Source organism: Heterodontus francisci, chromosome 33 (assembly GCF_036365525.1).
Source record: "Heterodontus francisci isolate sHetFra1 chromosome 33, sHetFra1.hap1, whole genome shotgun sequence".
NCBI lineage: Eukaryota > Metazoa > Chordata > Chondrichthyes > Heterodontiformes > Heterodontidae > Heterodontus > Heterodontus francisci.
The window spans coordinates 38,333,902-38,358,224 of NC_090403.1; the positions used below are offsets into that span (position 1 = coordinate 38,333,902).

The 24,323-nt window shown below is 44.3% G+C and overlaps 1 protein-coding gene across 12 annotated transcripts in view; it reads left to right on the forward strand.

Moving 5' to 3' along the window:
* hdac5 (histone deacetylase 5) overlaps window positions 1-24,323 on the forward strand; it is a 384,161-nt gene that overhangs the window by 273,898 nt on the left and 85,940 nt on the right. For all 12 annotated transcript variants that reach the window (XR_010969069.1, XR_010969070.1, XM_068013317.1 and 9 more), the window contains 2 exons: window positions 3,854-3,974; window positions 4,427-4,476. Coding sequence is in view for 10 of the 12 variants with exons in the window: in XM_068013317.1 (XP_067869418.1) it covers window positions 3,854-3,974; window positions 4,427-4,476 (171 nt within the window). In the remaining 2 variants the exon portion in view is untranslated. The remainder of the gene's footprint in view (window positions 1-3,853; window positions 3,975-4,426; window positions 4,477-24,323) is intronic.

The following is a 24,323-nucleotide window of genomic DNA, read 5'->3' on the forward strand; positions in this document are numbered from 1 at the left end:
AAGATGTCCTATGTTTTGGTTAGGCATCCCAAAGGCGTGTAGGCAGCCGTCAATGGGATCTTCCTAGAACAGTTCTTCGCAGGCGATGTTGATGATCAGTTTGGGTAGGCTTTCCATGAGATGCAGCTAGGTCTTACAGCAGGAGTGCAGCTACAAGGTTTCAGTTCCACACATTCGACATGCAAAGGTTTCTGCAAACGTGCAGGATTTCTTCAAATACAGGAGGAAATAGGAAACAGGCATGCTGGAAATGCATGGTTTATTTTCAAGAGAGAGATGAGCTGTTTTTCTTCTGTACAGGTCAAACACCAACTGTCCTGTTTTAACTGTTCACATTGAAACCAAGACTTTCCAGAGGACCAGTCTCATGACATTTATAAATATTGGCTTGTCACTTCTTTCTGAACATCTCCAAGTCAAAAACAACTCCTGCTGGGTTATTTGAAAACGGGTGCATTCCAGTAACTGTTTATAGTTCAAACTCAGTCCCAAACCTTCTGGTGACCTTTTTAAAAAAAAAACACCCAAAGGGCCACCATCTATGGAATCCCTTTCAGCTCCAAAAACCCAAATTCTCAAAATCTAACAAAAAAATGGAAACAGTCATATTACTGTTCAAATTAGGATAATGAATTATCAAAATTCTCAGCCAATTAATCTGATACTGTAACAGCCCAATCTACCTAGCAGTTTTGTAAAGTAACTGTAGTACATTTGTTATCTGCTGATTTGAGATCAGTTTTACTCCCAAGTGTCAATAGATATCAGGAAATTTTACAACAATCTTGATCATTTTTTTTGGTTTTAGGTTAGGCTCAATTTGTGGCAAAACCCCAAATTCAAGCCAGATACACACAGTTCACAAAAGTACAGATGTACACACTTTTAAAAACAAAAGTGAGCAGTAAGTCAGTGACTAAAACAAGCTGAAGTCTGATCTATAGCAAATATTCATGTATAAAAAGGTTGTAGTGTCTCACCTCAGGATCTCTTGCCTCTTGTTCCCACTCCTAAGCTGATGGTGGTGTACCTTGTCTTTGATCTGGAGGCTCCTTCCAGAATCTGGCAAGAAGTTGCATACATCAACTCTACCACATGCATGGGATATAAAATTGCCAAACATGAAGAAGCTGCAAGAAAATTCGGGAATTTCTGTAATGGGCAGTAAGTTGGCATCTCTGGAATTCTATGTGATCCAGAGTACTAGACAAAAACTTTGTCACACTCAAATCTTAGACTTTTGCTGCATGATTTGAATCATCTTTTGAAGGACTGTCAGGCAAAATATTGAATGATAACAATCTGTATTGATGTGCTGTAGGGACTGCTCAGCAATGTTTGGTCTTGAATACAAAATACTGCTCCATTTGCTATGAATAAGTGGATCTGGTATAAGTCGTTAGAACAATGTGTCCTTTCATCCCTGGAACCTGGATTCAAGTCAGCTCCAACTATCTTTCAAAGATATGATTGAAATCTATTGAAGGAAGTTCAGTTAATTTCACAGTACATGTAAGACCAGAGTGCAGAGTTGCCTTACAGACTTGTATAGTTGATAGTAATATAGTAATCTTGCTTAATGAATCATTTGAATGTATGGGAAATGGAAGAGGCATTCTTGTACAGTAATGGGTACTCTTTGCAGATGGGATTTAGGCCTCTTGCATTGTGATGTGTTAGGAAATCTACAATGTTCTGAGCCTTCCTGTAGTTGTCAAGGAAGGATTTGCTGCCTCTGGGTGATGTTTCTTAAGTTGATGTTGCTCAAGTTGATGCTGCTCAGCACAGAAGTCCATTTTAATAAATAATACATACAGATACACACACAATTAGAAGTTGTTGCTTTCTCTGCCTGGTGAAAAGAAGCATTATTCATGACTGTACCTGAATGCTTGGCCTGATTTGGACCACATAAATGCTATTCGATCAAAACTTAGTCTCTATATGATGCAATCATTCTGTTAGTTTAATTTATTTGTCTACGTCGCATTACATTTCCTGATAACATATATCCATAAAGTCATTACAGCCCATCACCTAGTCATTTTTATTTTTCTTAAATTGTTCTTTCCTGCTCTGAACAAGGTCTGTGGTCCAGATGATATAGGAACCGTTGCATTTGTACCTTTGTATGAGATATTTGTAGCCATCAGTATCATAGTAGCTCCGTTATACATTTTCTTTATGTGCAAACAAGCACTTCAATAAAACACTATTAAAGAAAATTGGAAAGCACAATGCATATACTTAGTAGAGGGAAGCCAAATAGATGTCTAGGTGAAATTGGCAACACTTTTTTTTTAAAACATGTATTTTTTTGCATTCTACAGATTAATAAAGGCTAACTATGTGATCCATTCACTTTTTTTAAAGAAAAGAGATTGTCCTACTCTTTTATGTATCATAATATTCTGTTTTGCAAATATTGCCACTCCAGCTGCTATACCCTTTTATGAAAGTCATTGTGCCACAACTTTGCTAACATCGCTAACATTCTGCTCGCAGATTTCATCTCCTCAGATTCACAGTTATAACAGTATATTACAGATTCCATTTCCTCGCTTGAGAATCATGGTACAGGGGTGATGATGATGTAGTGGTAATGGCATAGGGCTAGTAATCCAGAGGTCCAGGCTAATTTCCTGGGGGACATGGGTTCACATCCCACCATGGCAGCTGGGGGAATTTAAATTCAATTAATTAATTTAAAAAGTCTGGAATTGAGAGCTATTCTCAGTAATGATGCCAAGAAACTGTCATCGATTGTCATAAAAACACACCTGGTTCACTGATGTCCTTTTAAGGAAGAAAATCTGCTGTCCTTACCTGGTCTGGCCTACATGTGACTCCAGACCCACTGCCCTCTGAAATGACCAAGCAAGTCAGTCACTTGCCAAGGGCAAGTAGGGTAACAAATGGTGGCCTTGCCAGCAACGCCCCACATCCCATGAAATCATTTTTAAAAAAAATTATATTGTAAAATGTTGTGGAGAGAGTTAAAGGTTGTAATCCTACTGGATGGGGAGGAGTCAATTATAAATCACTCAATCTGGACTTAGACCATTTATCTTACATCAGCCTTAAATCACTCAACAGAACTGTACACTGAGCTCTCTTGATTCAAATTATGTTATCACTTTACTTCAAAACCAAATTAAATTTTTAGGGGGTCTGTCAACGGTGACACACAGTTTGTTTTACCTGTTGCAGGGGAGATGAGGTGTGACATTTACAGCTTGCAGGGCTTGCTCATACTTTGAAGTCACCGATTCTGATAACTCATGGGAAAAGTTGGATGCATACAACAACTAAATAGCAGTTGAAGGATATGGAACTTTTAATACAAGTGTAAAAGTTGCTTGCTTAGTTATTATGAGGTACCTACACATACCAGCAAGTAATGGTCAGAAGTTTGAATATTTATGCTATATAATATATATATATATATATATATATATACCTGCAATTTATGCATGTTTATGAACATGCACAAAACCATTATTCTTAGGAAACTGGGTTAGTACAGAGACTGCCTCAGTATAGTCATCAGTGCTGCTTCCCTGGCAGGAAATTTCTGATGAGTGCCACCTAAGTGATTAACCCTTTGAGTACTGAACGTTCTGTACAGTGTTAAAATCTTCACACGTTCTGATGTCTGCAAAACTTTTTTAAACAAATTTGCAGTGGTGAATATTCTAAAAGTCAGAGATCAGTATGAAGACCCATTAACCTTAATTTAAACGATTCGTAGAGTAAATTTCTGAAAGCTGTAGTTATGCTGAATGTTTTTATTTTGGCGGAGAAATGCTACTGCAGTCCTCAAAGGGTTAATATTCTGTACTTACTTTTGCAGCGAATCCGGGGTAGAAAAGCGACTTTGGATGAAATTCAAACAGTGCATTCAGAACACCACACATTGTTATATGGCACCAGCCCTCTGAACAGGCAGAAGCTGGACAGTAAGAAGTTGCTAGGTATGTAATTGCCACCCCATAATTTACTTTTAAATCATGAAAAGACCAAAGAAAAAACAAACCTGCAAAAACTTTGCAGCAGGTAAATCTTGTTTTGACTGGCCATGTCAGGATCCTCTTTGCATCATGGGACTGTGTTTCCATATTACATTTACTTGCTGGATTGGAGGAATTATATTCCTAAATGATACATTGTGCAGACTGCGAATGCTCAGTTGATTTAATGAACTTGGTAAACTGTGAGTTGTAGGGATGATAAATACTTTGAGCATTTTAATTTAAATTTAAAATTGCAGTTAAATATACCCAAATAATAGCTAGTTATTTCAATAACTGGCAATATCTGGGAAGTAAGTGCTACTTAAGGATTTTATATTGCCTTTCTAAGAAAGAAAAATTAACTCAGAATTTCAGCACTGACTGAAGGGTATTCTGTTGGCATGTTTATCTAGGTCCTATTACACAGAAGATGTATGCATTGCTACCCTGTGGTGGACTTGGGGTGAGTACAGCCAAGCACAGCTCTTTGCTTATTTTTTTTTGTTTTTATTTGATGTAATTTAAGCAGAGAGCCTAATAATACTAGCTCAAGCCTCTTGTGTTCTGTTTTTTGTCCTCCATTGGGAGCTGCTGGTCAATGATAAAGTATTTGACGTAACAATAATTGATGCCTTCCAGAGATACTTTCTGCAGAGTACAGTGTACAAAGTTAGACTACTAAAATTACAGTGCTTCATTTAACTCTTTCCAATGCAGCAACTCAGAACGCAAAATTGCATTGCAGATGGATTTGCCACAGCTTGCATTAGCTTTTTTAAATTTCAGTCCTTCAAATTGTATTTAGGGTTCTCGTTAGTGAATGTGCTGAGAGGATGTCTGATACACAACATAGAAATGGTGCCAGTAATCATTGTTGTTAGGGTAACCTTTTGAGGATGCAGTATCATTTCTGTGTCATTTCCAAAAAGTTATACAAGATGCAGAGTCTGCCAGTTTTTTTTTTCATGTACAGTTATAAATAGATCAATTCTGCATTTGTCTTTGTGTTTAACATTCAATTATTTTGAACTCCGCTTGTGACTGTAATAAGCCAATTACAGTGAACATTTTAGGCCCATGCAAAGTGATTTCAACTGCACATCAATGAATAATTGCTATGCAAAGCTATCAAAATCAGATTCAGCCGTTGTATTGTTTGGCATCACGGTAGTTGAAATATGACTACAGCCATTATGAAGCATATGTTCTATAAAGTACCCAGTCTGTGAATTTTATAACCTTTGTGATTGCAGCAGGTTTCAGGCTGGCAGGGGGTGGGGCAAGTGCAAAACACACTCGAAAACCTCGATGGGCTGAATGGCCTTCTGCACTGCAACAATTCTGTGATTTCAGGACATTTCTGCGTATTGCTGCCTTTGCAGTTTAACTTACAATCAGTGTTCCCTCTTAAGCTGCGCAGCAACTGGAATATCCTGCGCAGAAGTCGGTCCCTTTAAGTTACTGCCTGAAAAATGTAAAGGACCCACATTTAAATAAAGTGACAGGAGGGCGTGATCCTCTCCCAGCTCCGCTATGGGAGACAGAGATAAGGATGACTGGGGTCCAGCTATGAACCGAAAGCTGCTTGTCTCACACAAGCAGTTGTGCCAGGTATTCAAACGTCTCACAAGGATTTTCAGTGCATCCCTGAAAGTATGGAGCAGTGCGTTTCCAACCTAATGTGGTGTTAGCTTCCAGGACAGCAGCAGTCTAAGCCTACCTTGAGCAGCATGGCAACCTTCAGGGACACTGCAGCCAGGCTCTCATAACAGGAGTCAATGTTCACAGCCTTTGCAGTTTTCATGGAAGTTGAAGTGGCTGTCATACTTGCACTAGGCTCCATGTTGAAGAGACATGAGGACTGAATAAGTAGGGATTTCAATGAGCCACTTATTTCCTACAGATCAATGAGCCTTGTGAGCTACAGCTTTATGGGAATGGCACAATGGGAGCAGCCCATGTTCCTATCTCTCAGGATGTCAGTATGTCTGCTGTCTTACACTATCTCAGCCAAGACCTGCCATGGTACCAGAAATCTGGGCAAGACTGCCTTGGCAGCAGCCAAAGTGTTGTAATCTGCAGCTAGGCCCTCACAGATGTTGCTGACGACGGTCTCAAGGGTATCAAAATGGGCAACAGCAACCTTCTGTCAATGGGGAAACCTTGTAGGAGTAGCAGAGTTAATGAAACTACTTTTAAGAAAAGCGCTATGGATTGACACCTGAGTGAGCAGTAAATTCAAGGAAATGATTGATCTAATGCAAAACACAATTACCGTTGACATTTTGGTCTGCATTATTTTATCATGGCTTCTAAGTCTGCATTGTAAATAAGTTATTGATATCAAAGTTGGCTAAATCGTTTCAATGTTCTTTAGTACAGGGTTAAGGGAGTGGTAAAAGAGGCAACAAGGTTTGTTAACGCAGTGGGTTTTGTGTAACTTTTCAGGTTAGGGGAATGAGCAATATACCAGAAGGCTTGTTTGATCAATTGATCACTGGCCTTTGGCTGCAGTGTATTGCGCTCACCTTTCTTTCGCTTTTCCCTTGCCTTTAGCCAGTTTTTGCCAACTGAATGTTCTTATATAAAAGTAAAATACTGCAGATGCTGGAAATTTGAAATAAAAACAAAATGATGGAAATACTTAGCAGGTCAGGCAGCATCTGTGGAGAGAGAGCAGAGTTAATGTTTCAGGTCTGTGACCTTTCTTCAGCACTTTCTATTATTGGTGAATTTTCTTGTTGCTCTGCTTCCTCCAACTGCAATCCTATCTGTTTTGCCATGTTGTGCAAAATGTAGCACACTACAATGATGCCAAAAGACTTTGGGGCATTTTGTAGGGAACCCCAGGACCTTTGCTTCAATAGTGCAATAGTGTGCTCAGTAAAGTTCCTGGTAGTGCTATAGCTGTGATTATATCTGAGCTGTTCAGACATGGTGGGGTTGCAGAGGGATGTCATCAGCCATATGTGCATGGAGTAGCGTTGCCAACAAGCAGCCATCTTTTTATGTTTCCAGCAAGGTGGAATAGTTGAGTCTTGGAGGATGAAGGAAATGTGATATCTGCCTGCAAAACTTACACAGACTTACCTGATCCTTCTGCAGTGATCTCAAACTAGCTGGATATTAATTAGGTGATATCCCTCCCTGTTAACAAAATTTGCAGGCTGGTCTTCTGGTGTCTTAATTGCTGCCTGAGTGCAGTCTTTGATGCCCAGGGCATGAAGGAAGTTCTCTCAATTTGACTGTAGGTGTCCATGGAAAAGGTGATGTATTGATTTTTTTTCTTCGTTCTTAGGATGTGCACTTCACTTGCAAGGCCAGCATTTATTGCCCAACCCTAATTGTCCTTGAGAAGGTGGTGGTGAGTCGCCTTCTTGAACTGCTGCAGTCCATCTGCTGTAGGTACACCCACAGTGCTGTTAGGCAGGGAGTTCCATGATTTTGAGCCAGCGAAAGCGAAGGAAAGGCGATGTAGTTCCAAGTCAGCATGTTGAGTGACTTGGAGGGGATCTTGCAGGTAGTTACCATGTGTCTGCTACCTTTGTCCTTCTATGCGGTAGTGGTCACAGGTTTGTAAGGTGCTGTTGAAGGAGGCTTGGCAAGTGCATCTTGTAGATGGTATACTGCTGCAACTGTGTGATGGTGGTGGAGAGAGTGAATGTTTAAGGTTTTGGATGGGGTGCTGATCAAGCGGGCTGCTTTGGTCCTTGCAAAGAAGACATTGGGGTCCAGCTTGCTGAAGACTGGGAAATGTACGTGATGTCTCCGGTAGCAGTCTGGAAGCTATCTAAAGCAAAAAAAAAGTAGTGACTTTGACAACCACTGGAAAAGCATGGCCATCTCGCCCAGCTAATAACAGATCCTGCACGGATCAGTGACAGCAGCCTGAAGAATCGCAACCTCCTGATGCTGTGCTCCTCAGAGATATCCAAGAAAGTGAATTTTGGTCTACAGCACACCACCACCCTTAGCTGCTATCTTTTAACAAGCTTACCTAACAAGCTTGTCCTGATTGTTCAGGTGGCTGCTATTTCTGCTGTTCATCCAAATGTTCCTCCATCCAAAGCAACAAAGCAAAAATGACACCCATGATAAGCTGAAAGCTTAATTAGGATGTAAAAGGAAAATATAAAAAATCCATCTCCAAGATGAAAAATACCTTGGAAATGCACTAAACACAATAGCACCCAGATCCCTATGATCTTAATAGCTGCAGCTGAGTGCTCTTTTCAGTAGTGCTTGCAGTAAGTGAGTCAGTCACTTTGTGAAGCTAGTCTTGCAAGGTTTTGCTCAGCATGTTGAATGTTAAGCAGGCCTTATAACCATTAAAATCAAGTTGGGGTCCTAACAAGCTCACAAGACCAAGATTTGCATGCATTCATGAGGCACCTGCCTGCTTCCAATGGGTGGCTCAGCTGGTTAATGGAAGTTGGAGTTAAAATGGCAACTAATGGAAATGCAGCAGTAAGTCAAATTTGTCCTGTCATTTTTCATTTCTTTTTTAATAACAGTGAGCCAACTGACCTATCAACTTTTAAACACTAAACTTTAATGAGCATTTGGATGGCACAGTGTGCACACTGACGATATATGTAAACTTGAATGCAGAGAACTCCAGTTTGCACAGCCACAACGGAGCTAGAGTATAAGGGCAAGGCTGCCAGCTGTGCATCATTCTCTGCAGATAGTGTTGTCAAATTGTACCTATAGTATAAATGCAACCACAATGCTTTGGCAGGACCACAACAAACAGAAATTATAAAGGAAGATGTCATAGAAAAAGATCACATGAGTCCATCTAACCTTCCCCAATCAGTTGTGATGCCTTATGCATCATGTCAAGGGACTTCTTACCGCCTAGGTGCCATGTAGTCTCCTGGAAGAGGTTGTTACGACCAAGGCAGGAGAAATGCACTGTTAATTCAGCCCCACTTCTCCATGGGTCACAGCATATCAATAAATTCTCCCACCTACCAAAGAATAGCCAATTAGACAGCTATTTGTCCCCCAGAATAAAGCACACCAACCAGGTTTCTTTAAACAACAACATTAATTATTTATTAGAAAAAAAGAAGTCTTAACCACGAATGAGAAACATCTATATATATGAAAGCTCCTTTCTCCCTAGTCCTCATGCACACACACATACATTGAACAAAACTGGGTAACCAGGGAAAAAAGGATTCTGGTTTACAGCTGTTTTCATATAAATAAAAGGAATAATAAAATAATTCCGTTTGTCACGTTCTGGTAGGAAATTCTTCAGTTGAGTGAGGTGTCCCAGAGTCGAATAGTCAGATGCCACAGGAAGCCTCTCCAGGCGAGGTTGATGAACAGTCTGTGATGGGTAGGCATTCAAAGCAATTCAGCTACATCAGGCGTCACATAGGTCTTTCAGCAGGGATGTAGCAGCAGGGCTGCTTAGGATTCACAGTAGCAGTATAGCAGTAGAAGCTTTCTTCAGGTTCGAGGTTCCCAAAGGCTGTGTTTTCCAACAACGCAGCCACTAGGTGGCGCAGTACTTGCACATGCGCAAATGCAGCCTCTTGCACTGAAATGTCACTGTCTCTGACATTTTTGGTAGCTGCCAGTAGTAGGCACAGTGGCGCAGTGGTTAGCACTGCAGCCTCACAGCTCCAGGGACCCGGGTTCGATTCTGGGCACTGCCTGTGTGGAGTTTGCAAGTTCTCCCTGTGTCTGCGTGGGTTTTCTCCGGGTGCTCCGGTTTCCTCCCACAAGCCAAAAGACTTGCAGGTTGGTAGGTAAATTGGCCATTATAAATTGTCACCAGTATAGGTAGGTGGTAGGGAAATATAGGGACAGATGGGGATGTTTGGTAGGAATATGGGATTAGTGTAGGATTAGTATAAATGGGTGGTTGATGGTCGGCACAGACTCGGTGGGCGGAAGGGCCTGTTTCAGTGCTGTATCTCTAATCTAATCTAAAGATGGCGCTGCTCAATTTATCACAAAAACAATGAAACCGAAATGGCCACATTGGCTGCGATCACCGCCTCCATCCCACCCCCAACAATACCCCACCCCTGCACTTCTGTTCACCGCTGCCTCCCGCACCGGTCTGCTCACCAACTGCTCCAAGCCTCGCCACTTCTCTTCCCACCCACCACCCCCGGCCACTCGACGCTTCTCCCCCACTCGCCTCACCACTTCCTCCCCTCGACTCCCTCCTGCTTCTGCTTCCCGCACACAGTCTCCCTCCCCACCCCTGGCTATCTTGTCACTCTCTCTCACCCCCGCTTCCCATGTGCGGGGAAGAAAGGCAGCGATCACGGGAGGGAGTGGGGACCAGAAGCAGGAGGGAGCAGGGAGCGGAGGGAAGGAACTGGTGAGACCACAAGCAAGTAGTCCAAAGGTGGGTGGGGGAATGAAGCGGGGAGTGAGTGGCCGAGGGGGGAGAAGTAGCGAGGCCGCGAGCGAGTGGTCTAAAGGTAGGTTGGGGGGATGGGGGTGAAACGGGGAGTGAGCCACCGAGGGGAGTGAAGCAAGTGGCGTGGGGGTGGGGTGGCAGGGGGAGTGTGGTGGTTGAAGCAGGGAACAAATGGCCGAGGGGGGAAGAAGTGGCGAGGTGGGGAGCAAACGGCGAGCAGGCGTTGCAATACGTGAATGACATTTTCGCGCGCATGCACGAATTAGTCCTGGCAAGCTGGGTGCTCACGTAGGCTGTGCATGCACAGCACCATACTGACAGCAAGAATCCATTCTGCGCATATGTGAAGCTGGGAGTACTCTGATGACTTCAGCGTTGGGCTGCTTTGTCAGGAGTCACTTTGTTTCCCAAAACATAGGAGAATAACAGTAACCACAATGGATGCAGGAATTCTTCATTGACAGGAGGATGTTGATTAACACTATGATATTATTGCCATCACAGAGACCTGGTTGAGGGAAGGGCAGGACTGGCAGCTTAATATTCCAGGGTATAGAATCCCCCGGCGTGACAGGGGGTGGGGGGTGTAAAAGAGGAGGTGGCAATCACTTTGCTGGGAGTGTACTACAGGCCTCCACATAGTCAGGGAGAGATAGAGGAGCAGATATGTAGGCAAATCTCAAAGGTGTGGTAATAATAGTAGGGGATTTCAACTTCCCCAATATTAACTGGGATAGTCTTAGTGCAGAAGGCTTAAAGGGGGCGGAATTCTTAAAGTGCATCCAGGAGAGCTTTTTGAGCCAGCACGTAGAAAGTCCCAGGGAATAAAGAGAACAAAAGAAAATTACAGCACAGGAACAGGCCCTTCGGCCCTCCAAGCCTGCGCCGATCCAGATCCTCTACCTAAACATGTCGCCTATTATCTAAATGAAGCCAGACAAGTGGTAGAAGTGTCAGTGGGGGAGCATTTCGGGGATAGTGACCATAACTTTGTAAGATTTAAGGTAGTTATAGAAAAGGAAAAAGACGGACTGGAAATAAAGGTACTGAATTGGGGGAGGCCGATTTCAATATGATAAAACAGGATCTGGCCAAAGTGGACTGGGAGCAGCTACTTGTAGGAAAGCTACATCAGACCAGTGGGAGTCATTCAAAATGGAAATAGAGAGAGTTCAGGGCCAACATGGTGAAGGGTAGGACCAACAAGTCCAGGGAACCCTGGAGGCTGAAAACAATGGAGGCTATAGAGGAGTATAAAAAGTGAAGGGGGGTACTTGAATAAGTAATTAGGAAAGTGAAAAGGAGGCATGAAAAAACACTGAGAGGCAAGATAAAGGAAAATCCCAAGGTGTTTTATAAGTATATTAAGGGCAAGAGGATAACCAGGGAAAGAGTAGGGCCCCTTGTGGACCAAAGTGGCAATCTGTCTGTGAAGCCAGAAGACGTAGGTGAGGTTTTAAATGATTACTTTTCTACCTGTGTTTACTATGGAGAAGGGTGATGTAGGTGTAGAGATCAGGGAGGGGGATTGTGATATACTTGAACAAATTAGTGTTGAAAGGGAGGAGGTTTTAGCGGGCTTGAAAGTGGATAAATCCCCAGGGCCAGATGAGATGTATCCCAGGCTGCTATGTGAGGCAAGGGAGGAAATTGCAGGGGCTCTGACACAAATTTTCAAGTCCTCTCTGGCCACAGGAAAAGTGCCAGAGGACTGGAAGACAGCGAATGTGGTACCATTACTCAAGAAGGGTAGTAGGGATAAACCAGGTAATTACAGGCCAGTGAGTCTAACATCAGTGGTCGAGAAACTGTTGGAAAGAATTCTGAGGGACAGGATTAATCTCCATTTGGAGAGACAGGGATTAATCAGAGATAGTCAGCATGGCTTTGCCAGGGGAAGATCAAGTCTAACAAATTTGATTGAATTTTTCGAGGGGGACTAGGAGTATAGATGAGGGTAAAGCAGTTGATTGACGTCTACATGGACTTCAGTAAGGCTTTTGATAAGGTCCTGCATGGGAGATTGGCCAAGAAGGTAAGAGCCCATGGGATCCAGGGCAATTTGGCAAATAGGATCCAAAATTGGTTTAGAGGCAGGAAGCAGAGGGTGCTAGTGGAGGATTGGTTTTGCGATTGGAAGCCTGTGACCAGTGGTGTACCGCAGGGATTGGTGCTGGGACCCTTGCTGTTTGTAGTGTACATTAATGATTTAGACGTGAATATAGGAGGCATGATCAGTAAGTTCGCAGGTGACATGAAAATTGGTGGTGGTGTAAATAGTGAGGAGAATAGCCTTAGATTACAGAACAATCTCGATGGGCTGGTAAGGTGGGCAGAGCAGTGACAAATGGAATTTAATCCTCAGAAGTGTGAGGTGATGCATTTGGGAGGAGTAACAAAGCAAGGGAATATATAATGTACGATAGAACCATAGGAAGTACATAGGGCCAGAGGGACCTTTGTGTACTTGTCCATAGATCACTGAAGGCAGCAGCATAGGTAGAAATGGTGGTTAGGAAGGCATATGGGATACTTGCCTTTATTAACCGAGGCATAGAATATAAGAGCAGGGAGATTATGATGGAACTGTATAAAATGCTATTTAGGCCACAGCTGGAGTACTGTGTACAGTTCTGGGCACCACACTTTAGGAAGGATGTGATTGCACTGGAGAGGGTGCAGAGGCGATTTACCAGGATGTTTCCTGGGCTAGAGCATTTCAGCTATGAAGAGAAACCGGATAGGCTAGGGTTGTTTTCCTTGGAGCAAAATTATGAGGGGCATAGGTAGGAAGAAACGTTTTCCCTTAGCGGAGGTGTCAATAACCGAGGGCATAGATTTAAGGGACAGGAGGTCTAGAGGGGATTTGAGGAAAAAGATTTTCACCCAGATGGTGGTTGGAATCTGGAACACACTGCCTGAAGGGGTGGTGGAGGCAGGAACCCTCACAACATTTAAGAAGTATTTAGCTGAGCACTTGAAACACCATAGCATGCAAGGCTACGGGCCAAGTGCTGGAAAATGGGATTAGAATAGATAGGCTTGATGGCCAGCATGGGCCAAAAGGCCTGTTTCTGTGCTGTATAACTCTGTGACTCTCATAGGAATCTGCCACCTTTCAAATACAGGGTTTCTTTTCAAGAGATGCAAGTTTCCTTTACAGAGAGGTCTTTTCTGGGTCTTCCCCTTTGACCTCCAGGCAGGTCAGAAACCGGGTTTCAAATGCCTGATCTTTGTTCAACTCACTTTTTTTTAAAAAGGGTCCAAAATGAAAGTAAACATTCCTGAGCTGATCACATGACCAGCCACAGCATCTCCCCTGTCATTCAAAGTGTTGCTCTGAGGATGTCAGAAACACCTGGCTGGCTTCCTTGAAACTGCTTGCTTTTCCTATTCTTGTATGCAAAGTCAACATCCAAAAATGTCAGCTATTTGCAGGTGTCCATGTCCACTGAAACTTCTTTTTTCAGTTTTTTAAAACACACAGAATTCTAAGATTTTAGTACAAAAATAAAACCTTTTGTAACAAGGTGACAGAAACCTGATCAAAAACCCAGAGCCAGTTGGGGTGCGGGGTAAGGAGAGGGAGGTGAAATTCTGGTAAATTCCTCTCCAGTCCCTCTAGATGATCAAAACTAATCCAGGAGACCAAATTGAACATAACTTTTATTATTTAGCATTTAGCTCTTGGATGATGCAATCTCCGGTCCAGCCATAATAGTTTGTTATAATGTGGAATTATATTTATTAGAAAAAACAGTTGTTTTAGGAAACCTTTTTTGTGTGTGAGAGAGAGCTCATGTTAGAGATATAATCCAGATTTATACGTCAAAAACCAGTTTCTTTTGTTGCAGTCCAAGAACACCACTCTCGCATATTCATGAGTATTGACTTCATGACAGCATTATGAAGATAAGTTTGTGCATGATGTGACCTCAATCGCACTGCTGCCACTGTGGCATCACCTTTGCTGTTCTGTTGCGACAGACAGCAGCCAGCAAGACTAAGTAAAAAAGCAGTGTCGTGCCATCTGTCTTTTTAAAAAAAAACATTCTAGCAAGTTTGGCTTGATGTGGCCACGAACTGTGGGAACAACATTTAAGCGATGTCAAGGGATGCAACTGTGAAATAAATTATTTGCTCAGGCTGCCTACCATTTGAATGTATACAGGGCGCTACTGAATAAGTAATATTACTTTGTGAGAATAATTCCATCATACAAATTTAGGTTCTAAAATTATTTAAAATATCATAATGAGATGAGTTTATTTTTAATTGTGTGGAAAATGTTTTACCCTGCCAACCAAAGAATTTGATTTTATGCCTGCATTTTGCATTGTAGCCCTTCAGTTATTCTATTTAAATGAGTAATGTGGCCTGCAGCCCTTTCCCAGCCATCACCACAGCTAATCTTTTTTAGGAATATGGGTCCAAGTTCAATTTTGTTCTCTATTTTGGAGCATAGTAAAACCATAGACTCAAATTCTCTATTCTGCAAAAATCAAAAATAATTTTCTAAAATGAATATCCCTCCATGTCTTCTCCCTTTCTTTCATCCACGTTCCACTCCCAAGAAATGGTCATAATAGCAACTTTGAATAAAAAAGCAATTGAGAATCAGTCCTATAGTCCTTTCACAATAAATAGCACCGAACTATCTACTTTTACCAATTGCTTAAATATAAAAGTCTACAAGTTGTGTAATTAAATTTCACAAGTAAATACGACTGGAGGTATTTTGGCCATGTCTAAAAAGGATTGTCTTCTGTTGACAGCAAGCAAGAAAATTACAACAGAAGCATTTTACTAAAACTAAAAAAGCCTAACTTTAAAATCACAGAATTAAAAATAAATATATCTACCCTTGTTCAAAATGAAATTATATTCAACAGTAATTAAAATAATCTTCCAAAAATTGAGTTAACTTGTATATCATAAAGTAGACAGTTGAGATTTTTATTTTCCAATTAAAATGGTTTTCACCAGCTACCAACATCAAAGTTCATACAGACATTTTTTTTCTTTAATCAGAACTATCTTCAATTTCCTTTGCTACCCAGGCAGAAATTGGTAACAGACTAGTGATCAGTTCTGTGACTGTGAAACTGTTTGTCACACCTCATCATATGCCAAATTATCAGATTTTAAAGCTATTGCAACACTGAGAAAAGCTGTATTTCTATTTTAATGTACTCTTTACAATAAGTACACTTATAAGCAGGATATTAAGTTTGTCAATGACATAGGTGTCAAAAGGCATTGATAACTAGCTAAAATTCAGCATAAAAATATGGATCTATAAGTACTGAATTGTTTCAAGTATAACAAAGGCATTAATGTTGCCAAATAATTTTAGATGTAGGTGGATAGTTGCACTTACACATTTCCTTTAAATCAAGTTGTTATTAAAGCTGTTTAACATTAACTTTCAGCTCAGCAAGGAATCTATAGGTGAAGTGTGCTGCGGAGAAGGGAAAGACTTACTGTTGTCATTTGCTGCATTAAGCATGGTGTCGACAGCAACAGAGAACTCAGTACAAATTTTGTTTTACAACTTCACACTCGGGCTTGCAGTGCAAACTAAAACTGAGCAGAGAGAGAGAAAGAACAAAAACAAATCAGACTAGAACTGGAAGATAAGCCTATGCAAAGTGCAAGAGAAGAAACAAAAGACAAGACAGCGAGGGAGGTTGAAGGTAAACTAAGAGCAGCCCTTTTTTAAAGTTGAAATAAGTGAAAAATGGGCACAGGTCAGGGAAATCAGTCTGTGAATGAAGGAAAATCCTAAATAAAGCCATTGAAATTAATATTTTGAACTAATTTTTAAAATTTCTCCTCAGTTGTATTATCTGTGAAGAAAAAATTATTTGTTTGCAGTTTTGTCAGGAACGTTGCATTTCACCTATTTTGAAGCAGAATGACAAGGTTGAAATACACAGTAGGTCTCTGTCAGCACCTCAGAGTAAAAATATGGTACTATAAGTGCTGAATTGTTCGAAGTACAACAAATGTTGCCAAATAATTTAGATGTAGGTGGATAGTTCCACTTCTACACTTCCTTTAAACATTAACTTTAGCTTAGCAAAGAATCAATAGGTTAAGGGTGCTGTGGAGAAGGAAAAGACTTAGTGTTGTCATCTGCATTAAGCAACAGGTCCTTTGAAACATTAATTTATCATCTTTACCTTTTCAGATGCTTTGCATTTCCAAAACTTTGTTTTTATTTCAAATTTCCAGCTGACAGTTTTTTGTTAAATGATAAAATTGTGTAGTCGTAATGTTCAACTTTTTTATCAATGGCATTCCTGTTGGATTTTTACATGTTTTAGTCATTTAGCATGTCCATTTGTACATTTAAGCTCAGTGGCAAATTTTGTTTTTCAATTCAAATAGTTCTCTCACTGCATAACCCCACAATGTTTATGATCTTAAAATTGATAGATGCACTATAATGACTATACACCACAATAACTATGTCCACTGAAATCATATTTAAATCCAGTTAGATTTTGAGATAAAATAGTTTTGTTGAAATGATTAGAAAACATTCACCATTTTATTTCAAGCTGTTCTCACACCAGCCTTTCACTCACCAGCATAAAATGATCCAAAGCCAACCTCCAAAGTTAGCATCGGACATGCATTGTAGATTCTGTTGCGTTGTACAGAAACAACTAGATAGCAATGGGGTGGAGGTAACTTTTTTAAGGAAAATAAACAAAGCACAACTATGAACAATCTTCTGTAACTTTAGTTAAAAGATTGTTTTCCAGGAGTAACAGCTATTTTACAAAGGCAATTGCTAATGATGTAGCTTCAAACATATGAAACAGATTATTTTGATTTTAAACCACATCACTTGCAGTGTTTCGTCAGTTGAAAAATAGTGATGAATCTGTAGGACATCTGGGTTGCAAACAGTGAACCCATTGCATGAGGCTTTCAAAGCCTCAAGGCTTGGGCACTTAAATATCTGCCAAGACGAGAGCAAAACTTTTAAAATTGTTGAAGTAATATAACTCTGGATGTTTTGGCAAGGTTTTCAAAACTTCCTTAGAACATGTTGCATGAAGCCTGCAGGTTAGCTAGGCAATATAATAGAGGAGACAAGATAGATGGATTCAAATATGATTTTAAAGGATTTTGTTTTTCTGAAATGCATCTTTTTTCTTTGTCTTTTCCTTTACTTTGTACGATAACCACCATACCTATCACAACTCTATAAATGAGAGATCTCTCCTAAATTTCAAGCTACAGAAGGAAAGTGAAGTATAATTCACTGAAATGCAGAATATTAATCAGAACCTAATTCCTCTGTCAACAGTGACACCATACCATAAAATAAATGAATTAGTAGGGAAGATCATAATATCCAAACTCTCTCTTGTCCTACAATAAAAATGTATTTATTTTGTCCTCACTAGAAGTAAAATGCTGCTAATAAGCCTAGTTCGAACCTCATTACTGTGATTTAGATAAACGAGGAAACATGCTAAATTGCAAAAGGCATTTGCGCATTCCAATTTCACAATGCCACAACCTCAAGTTGTATTTTAAAATTATTCTGGACGCCTGCCAGTTTCATTACTTTACCTTTGATCATGAATAAACTATGAAATCAGAAGAAGGCAACAGGAAAACATTCAACATACCGATAAGGGAAACCAACACTTGCCCAAGTAGATTTCAGTCTCTATTCATCTGTTGCACTCATACTATAAATTGAGAAAAGGCTATTATGGGGACCCTGGGAGGCACAGTGAGTTGATCATAGAATGTTACAACACAGTGGGCTGAATTTTATTAGCACCCAGCACATCGCGGCGGCGCACTTTGAACTCGGCGGAGCAAGAATTTGTAAAGTCTACCCTAATGAGCACATCATGCTGAAGCTGTATAGTGCTCTGGGCAGCTTGCCCGTTGAATACTGCATTGAATTCTGTCACCAAGACACAAGGGAAACTTCCAGGCCCTGGAAGAAATGCAGAGGACAATAAGGCCAGTTCAGAGACTTGTGTTATGAGGAAAGATTAGAAAAATGTGGACTCTTCAGTCTTGAAGGAAAGTCTTATGGAGGTTTGATGGGCGGCACAGTGGCGCAGTGGTTAGCACCGCAGCCTCACAGCTCCAGGAACCCGGGTTCGATTCTGGGTACTGCCTGTGTGGAGTTTGCAAGTTCTCCCTGTGTCTGCGTGGGTTTTCCCCGGGTGCTCCGGTTTCCTCCCACAGCCAAAGACTTGCAGGTGATAGGTAAATTGGCCATTGTAAATTGCCGCTAGTGTAGGTAGGTGATAGGGAATATGGGATTACTGTAGGGTTAGTATAAATGAGTGGTTGTTGGTCGGCACAGACTCGGTGGGCCGAAGGGCCTGTTTCAGTGCTGTATCTCTAATTTAAAAAAAAGGGAGGGAGACAGAAAGCAGCTTAAGATCTGTCATGAGGAAAATGTTAGACGCTATTATTCAGGACGTTATAGCAGGGCACTTAGAAAAATTCAAGGTAATCAGGCAGAGTCAACATGGCTTTGTGAAAGGGAAATCATGTTTAACCAATTTATTGGAGTTCTTTGAAGAAGTAATGTGCTATGTATAAAGGAGAACTGGTGGATTTACTGTATTCAGATTTCCAGAAGACATTTGATAAAGTGCCACATCAAAGGTTATTGCAGAAAATAGAAGCTCATGGTGTCGGGGGTAATGTATTGGCATGGATAGAAGATTGGTAAGCATACATGGGTCATTTTCTGGTTGGCAAGATGTAACGAGTGATGTACCACAGGCATCAGTGCTGGGCCCTCAACCTTTTACAATTTATATAAATGATTTGGATGAAGGGACCAAAGGTATGGTTGCTAAATTTGCTGATGACACAAAGATAGGTAGGAAAGTAAGTTGTGAAGAGGACATAAGGAGGCTACAAAGGGATATAGATAGGTTACGTGTGTGGGTAAAGATCTGGCAAATGGAGTGTAATGTGGGAAAATGTGAAATTGTCTATTTTGGCAGGAAGAAGAAAACATATTATCCAAATGGTGAGAGATTGCAGAACTCTGAGATGCAGGGGGATGTGGGTGTCCTAGTGCATGAATTGCAAAAGGTTAGTATGCAGGTGTAGCAAGTAATTAGGAAAGCTAATAGAATGTTGTCATTTATATTGAGGGGAATTGAATACAAAAGTAGGGAGGTTATGCTTCAGTTATACAGGGCATTGGTGAGATCACATCTGGAGTACTGTGTACAGTACTGGTCTCCTTATTTAAGGAAGGATGTAAATGCTTTGGAAGCAGTTCAGAGAAGATTTACTAGACTAATACCTGGAATGAGTGGGTTGTCTTATGAGGAAAGGTTGGACAGGCTAGGCTTGTATCCGCTGGAGTTTAGAAGAGTAAGAGGCGACTTGATTGAAACATATAAGATCCTGAGGGGTCCAGGGTGGATGTGGAAAGGATGTTTCCCCTTGTCGGAGAATCTAGAACTAGGAGTCGCTATTTAAAAGTCAGAGATGAGGAGAAATTTTTCTCTGAAGGTCGTGAGTCTTTGAACTCTCTTCCTCAAAAGGCAGTAGAAGCAAAGTCTCTGAATATTTTTAAGGCAGAGGTAGATAGATTCTTGAGCAGGGGGTGAAAGGTTATCGGGGATAGATGGGAATGTGGAGTCGAGGTTACAATCAGATCAGTCATGACTTTATTGAATGGCGGCACAGACTCGAGGGGCCTAGTGGCTTACTCCTGCTCCTAATTTGTATGTTTGTATTTTATACATTTTAGTAAGATTTCTATCAGGTTACATTATATCATCTCATGAAGAAAGTCCTAGCATCATACTGAATCTACATTGTACCCTTGCCATTGCTTTTCTATCACTCGTATAATGGGGTGCCCAAATCTTCATGCAATTATCCAACTATGGCCTAGCTGAGGTCCATTACCTCCTTGTTTTTATGTTCTGTTTCCACTTTAAGACCTGTTTATTTCAAATAAAGGTCCCTCTGTTGCAATACTTCATTTAGAGCCTTCTCTTTTAAGGTTTCTTTCCCTCTTAACTTTCAAAATGTATTTCTTCACATTTTTCTGCATTAAACTGCATCTGCTGCCTAGTTGCCCATTCTACTAGACCATCTGTAAACTCCAGCAATCTTTCACAATCCTTAATCACATTTTGCTATACCTCCAAATATAACATCATTAGCAAATTTCACTGTTCATCCCCTTCAAAGCCAAAGACCAGAGGATCGCTCCAGGGACCTGAACAAGTACAAGAGGCGGGGTTCAACCAGACTTTTCAGCCTGGCGCTGTGATCTCTGCCTCCTGCACAAAATCCATCCCCAAATGTGGCCAAATTCCCTTTTATTCCAAGTACCCCTTCCAATAAAACTCTTAGGATGTACATTAACAAATGATTTTGGAATCCATAGAAACCATATCCATTGCAATTTCTTTTTATTTCTGTTCTCTTTGAAGAATTCAATTAGATTTGTGAAGTATGACTGTCTTTTAGATATCCATCCTGACTGACTGATTAACTCCTGTTTTTTTCAAATGCTTATCAAATTCATCTATATTATAGACCCGATTGGTTTATCAGCAACTATGTAAGACCAACTGGCTATTCCTGTCTCCTCTATGGTAATTGCAAGTCTTTTTACCTCTGGGAACTGAGTTTAAATCCAGCCCAGATTTCTGTTGACTGTAAAAGTGCTGAATTAAATATGTTTGGGCAGTTCAAGCACATATTTCAATTTTTCAAATCAGGGATTGCTTTGAGTTAATGTGCTTTTTTTAAGGCAAAACTATTGAAAACATCGCAGTAACGTTCACACAATATTTTTTATAATTAGTGGTAATCAAATCGTGCATTTAAGAATTAAATAAGCAACACTTTGGATAATGGGGCTTTTGCCCACGTTTATTGCAGAATTGATGTGCAAAAAATATGCAAACTGCCTTGAACCCCAACAAATGAACATAACCCCTCTTGTGTAGCAGTGTGACATTTCAATTTTTCAAATCAGGGATTGCTTTGAGTTAGTCACACTGCCTTAAAAATATTAGGGCGAGAGGAGGAAAATTTCCCAACCGCTAAGGCTGAGAATCTGGAGGACCACAAAATTTGGCCATGTGGTCAGATTTACACATTTGCTGTCTCCCCCCCCCCCCACCGCCAATCTAATTTTCAGGCAGGCATTTTGGACTGCTCTGAAGAGATCACCCCAAAAATTAAGTATAACTTAATTTAAACATTACATTATGGATTAGTGAAGCCTAGTTTAATTTTCCACTTGCTTAGGCCAGCATTGTAGCGATGCAGAGTATTCTGGAGAGATGTCCATTTGTCAGGAGTGATCTTGATCACACTCTCTCCCTCTCACTCCTCTCTGTGCCCAACCCACTGTGTTGTTCTGCCCCTCTCTGTTGTCAGTGTCCCCCTCTTCACCCTTCCCTCTCATCCCCTTCCCTCTCATCCCCCGCCCTCTCATCCCCCGCCCTCTCATCCCCCGCCCTCTCATCCCCCGCCCTCTCATCCCCCGCCCTCTCATCCCCCGCCCTCTCAACCCCCGCCCTCTCAACCCCCGCCCTCTCAACCCCCGCCCTCTCAACCCCCGCCCTCTCAACCCCCGCCCTCTCAACCCCCGCCCTCTCAACCCCCGCCCTCTCAACCCCCGCCCTCTCAACCCCCGCCCTCTCAACCCCCGCCCTCTCAACCCCCGCCCTCTCAACCCCCGCCCTCTCAACCCCCGCCCTCTCAACCCCCGCCCTCTCAACCCCCGCCCTCTCAACCCCCGCCCTCTCAACCCCCGCCCTCTCAACCCCCGCCCTCTCAACCCCCGCCCTCTCAACCCCCGCCCTCTCAACCCCCGCCCTCTCAACCCCCGCCCTCTCAACCCCCGCCCCCTCAACCCCCGCCCCCTCAACCCCGCCCCCTCAACCCCCGCCCCCTCAACCCCCGCCCCCTCAACCCCCGCCCCCTCAACCCCCGCCCCCTCAACCCCCGCCCCCTCAACCCCCGCCCCCTCAACCCCCGCCCCCTCAACCCCCGCCCCCTCAACCCCCGCCCCCTCAACCCCCGCCCCCTCAACCCCCGCCCCCTCAACCCCCGCCCCCTCAACCCCCGCCCCCTCAACCCCCGCCCCCTCAACCCCCGCCCCCTCAACCCCCGCCCCCTCAACCCCCGCCCCCTCAACCCCCGCCCCCTCAACCCCCGCCCCCTCAACCCCGCCCCCTCAACCCCCGCCCCCTCAACCCCCGCCCCCTCAACCCCCGCCCCCTCAACCCCCGCCCCCTCAACCCCCGCCCCTCAACCCCCGCCCCCTCAACCCCCGCCCCCTCAACCCCCGCCCACTCAACCCCCGCCCACTCAACCCCCGCCCACTCAACCCCCGCCCACTCAACCCCCGCCCACTCAACCCCCGCCCACTCAACCCCCGCCCACTCAACCCCCGCCCACTCAACCCCCGCCCACTCAACCCCCGCCCACTCAACCCCCGCCCACTCAACCCCCGCCCACTCAACCCCCGCCCACTCAACCCCCGCCCACTCAACCCCCGCCCACTCAACCCCCGCCCACTCAACCCCCGCCCACTCAACCCCGCCCACTCAACCCCCGCCCACTCAACCCCCGCCCACTCAACCCCCGCCCACTCAACCCCCGCCCACTCAACCCCCGCCCACTCAACCCCCGCCCACTCAACCCCCGCCCACTCAACCCCCGCCCACTCAACCCCCGCCCACTCAACCCCCGCCCACTCAACCCCCGCCCACTCAACCCCCGCCCACTCAACCCCCGCCCCCTCAACCCCCGCCCCCTCAACCCCCGCCCCCTCAACCCCCGCCCCCTCAACCCCCGCCCCCTCAACCCCCGCCCCCTCAATCCCCGCCCCCTCAACCCCCGCCCCCTCAACCCCCGCCCCCTCAACCCCCGCCCCCTCAACCCCCGCCCCCTCAACCCCCGCCCCCTCAACCCCCGCCCCCTCAACCCCCGCCCCCTCAACCCCCGCCCCCTCAACCCCCGCCCCCTCAACCCCCGCCCCCTCAACCCCCGCCCACTCAACCCCCGCCCACTCAACCCCCGCCCACTCAACCCCCGCCCACTCAACCCCCGCCCACTCAACCCCCGCCCACTCAACCCCCGCCCACTCAACCCCCGCCCACTCAACCCCCGCCCACTCAACCCCCGCCCACTCAACCCCCGCCCACTCAACCCCCGCCCCCTCAACCCCCGCCCCCTCAACCCCCGCCCCCTCAACCCCCGCCCCCTCAACCCCCGCCCCCTCAACCCCCGCCCCCTCAACCCCCGCCCCCTCAACCCCCGCCCCCTCAACCCCCGCCCCCTCAACCCCCGCCCCCTCAACCCCCGCCCCCTCAACCCCCGCCCCCTCAACCCCCGCCCCCTCAACCCCCGCCCCCTCAACCCCCGCCCCCTCAACCCCCGCCCCCTCAACCCCCGCCCCCTCAACCCCCGCCCCCTCAACCCCCCCACTCTCAACCCCCCCACTCTCAACCCCCCCACTCTCAACCCCCCCACTCTCAACCCCCCCACTCTCAACCCCCCCACTCTCAACCCCCCACTCTCAACCCCCCCACTCTCAACCCCCCCACTCTCAACCCCCCCACTCTCAACCCCCCCACTCTCAACCCCCCCACTCTCAACCCCCCCACTCTCAACCCCCCCACTCTCAACCCCCCCACTCTCTTCCCCCCCCCCACCCTCTTCCCCCCCCCCACTCTCTTCCCCCCCCCACTCTCTTCCCCCCCTCTCTTCTCCCCCCCCCACTCTCTTCTCCCCCCCCCACTCTCTTCTCCCCCCCCACTCTCTTCCCCCCCCACTCTCTTCCCCCCCCACTCTCTTCCCCCCCCACTCTCTTCCCCCCCCCACTCTCTTCCCCCCCCACTCTCTTCCCCCCCCCCACTCTCTTCCCCCCA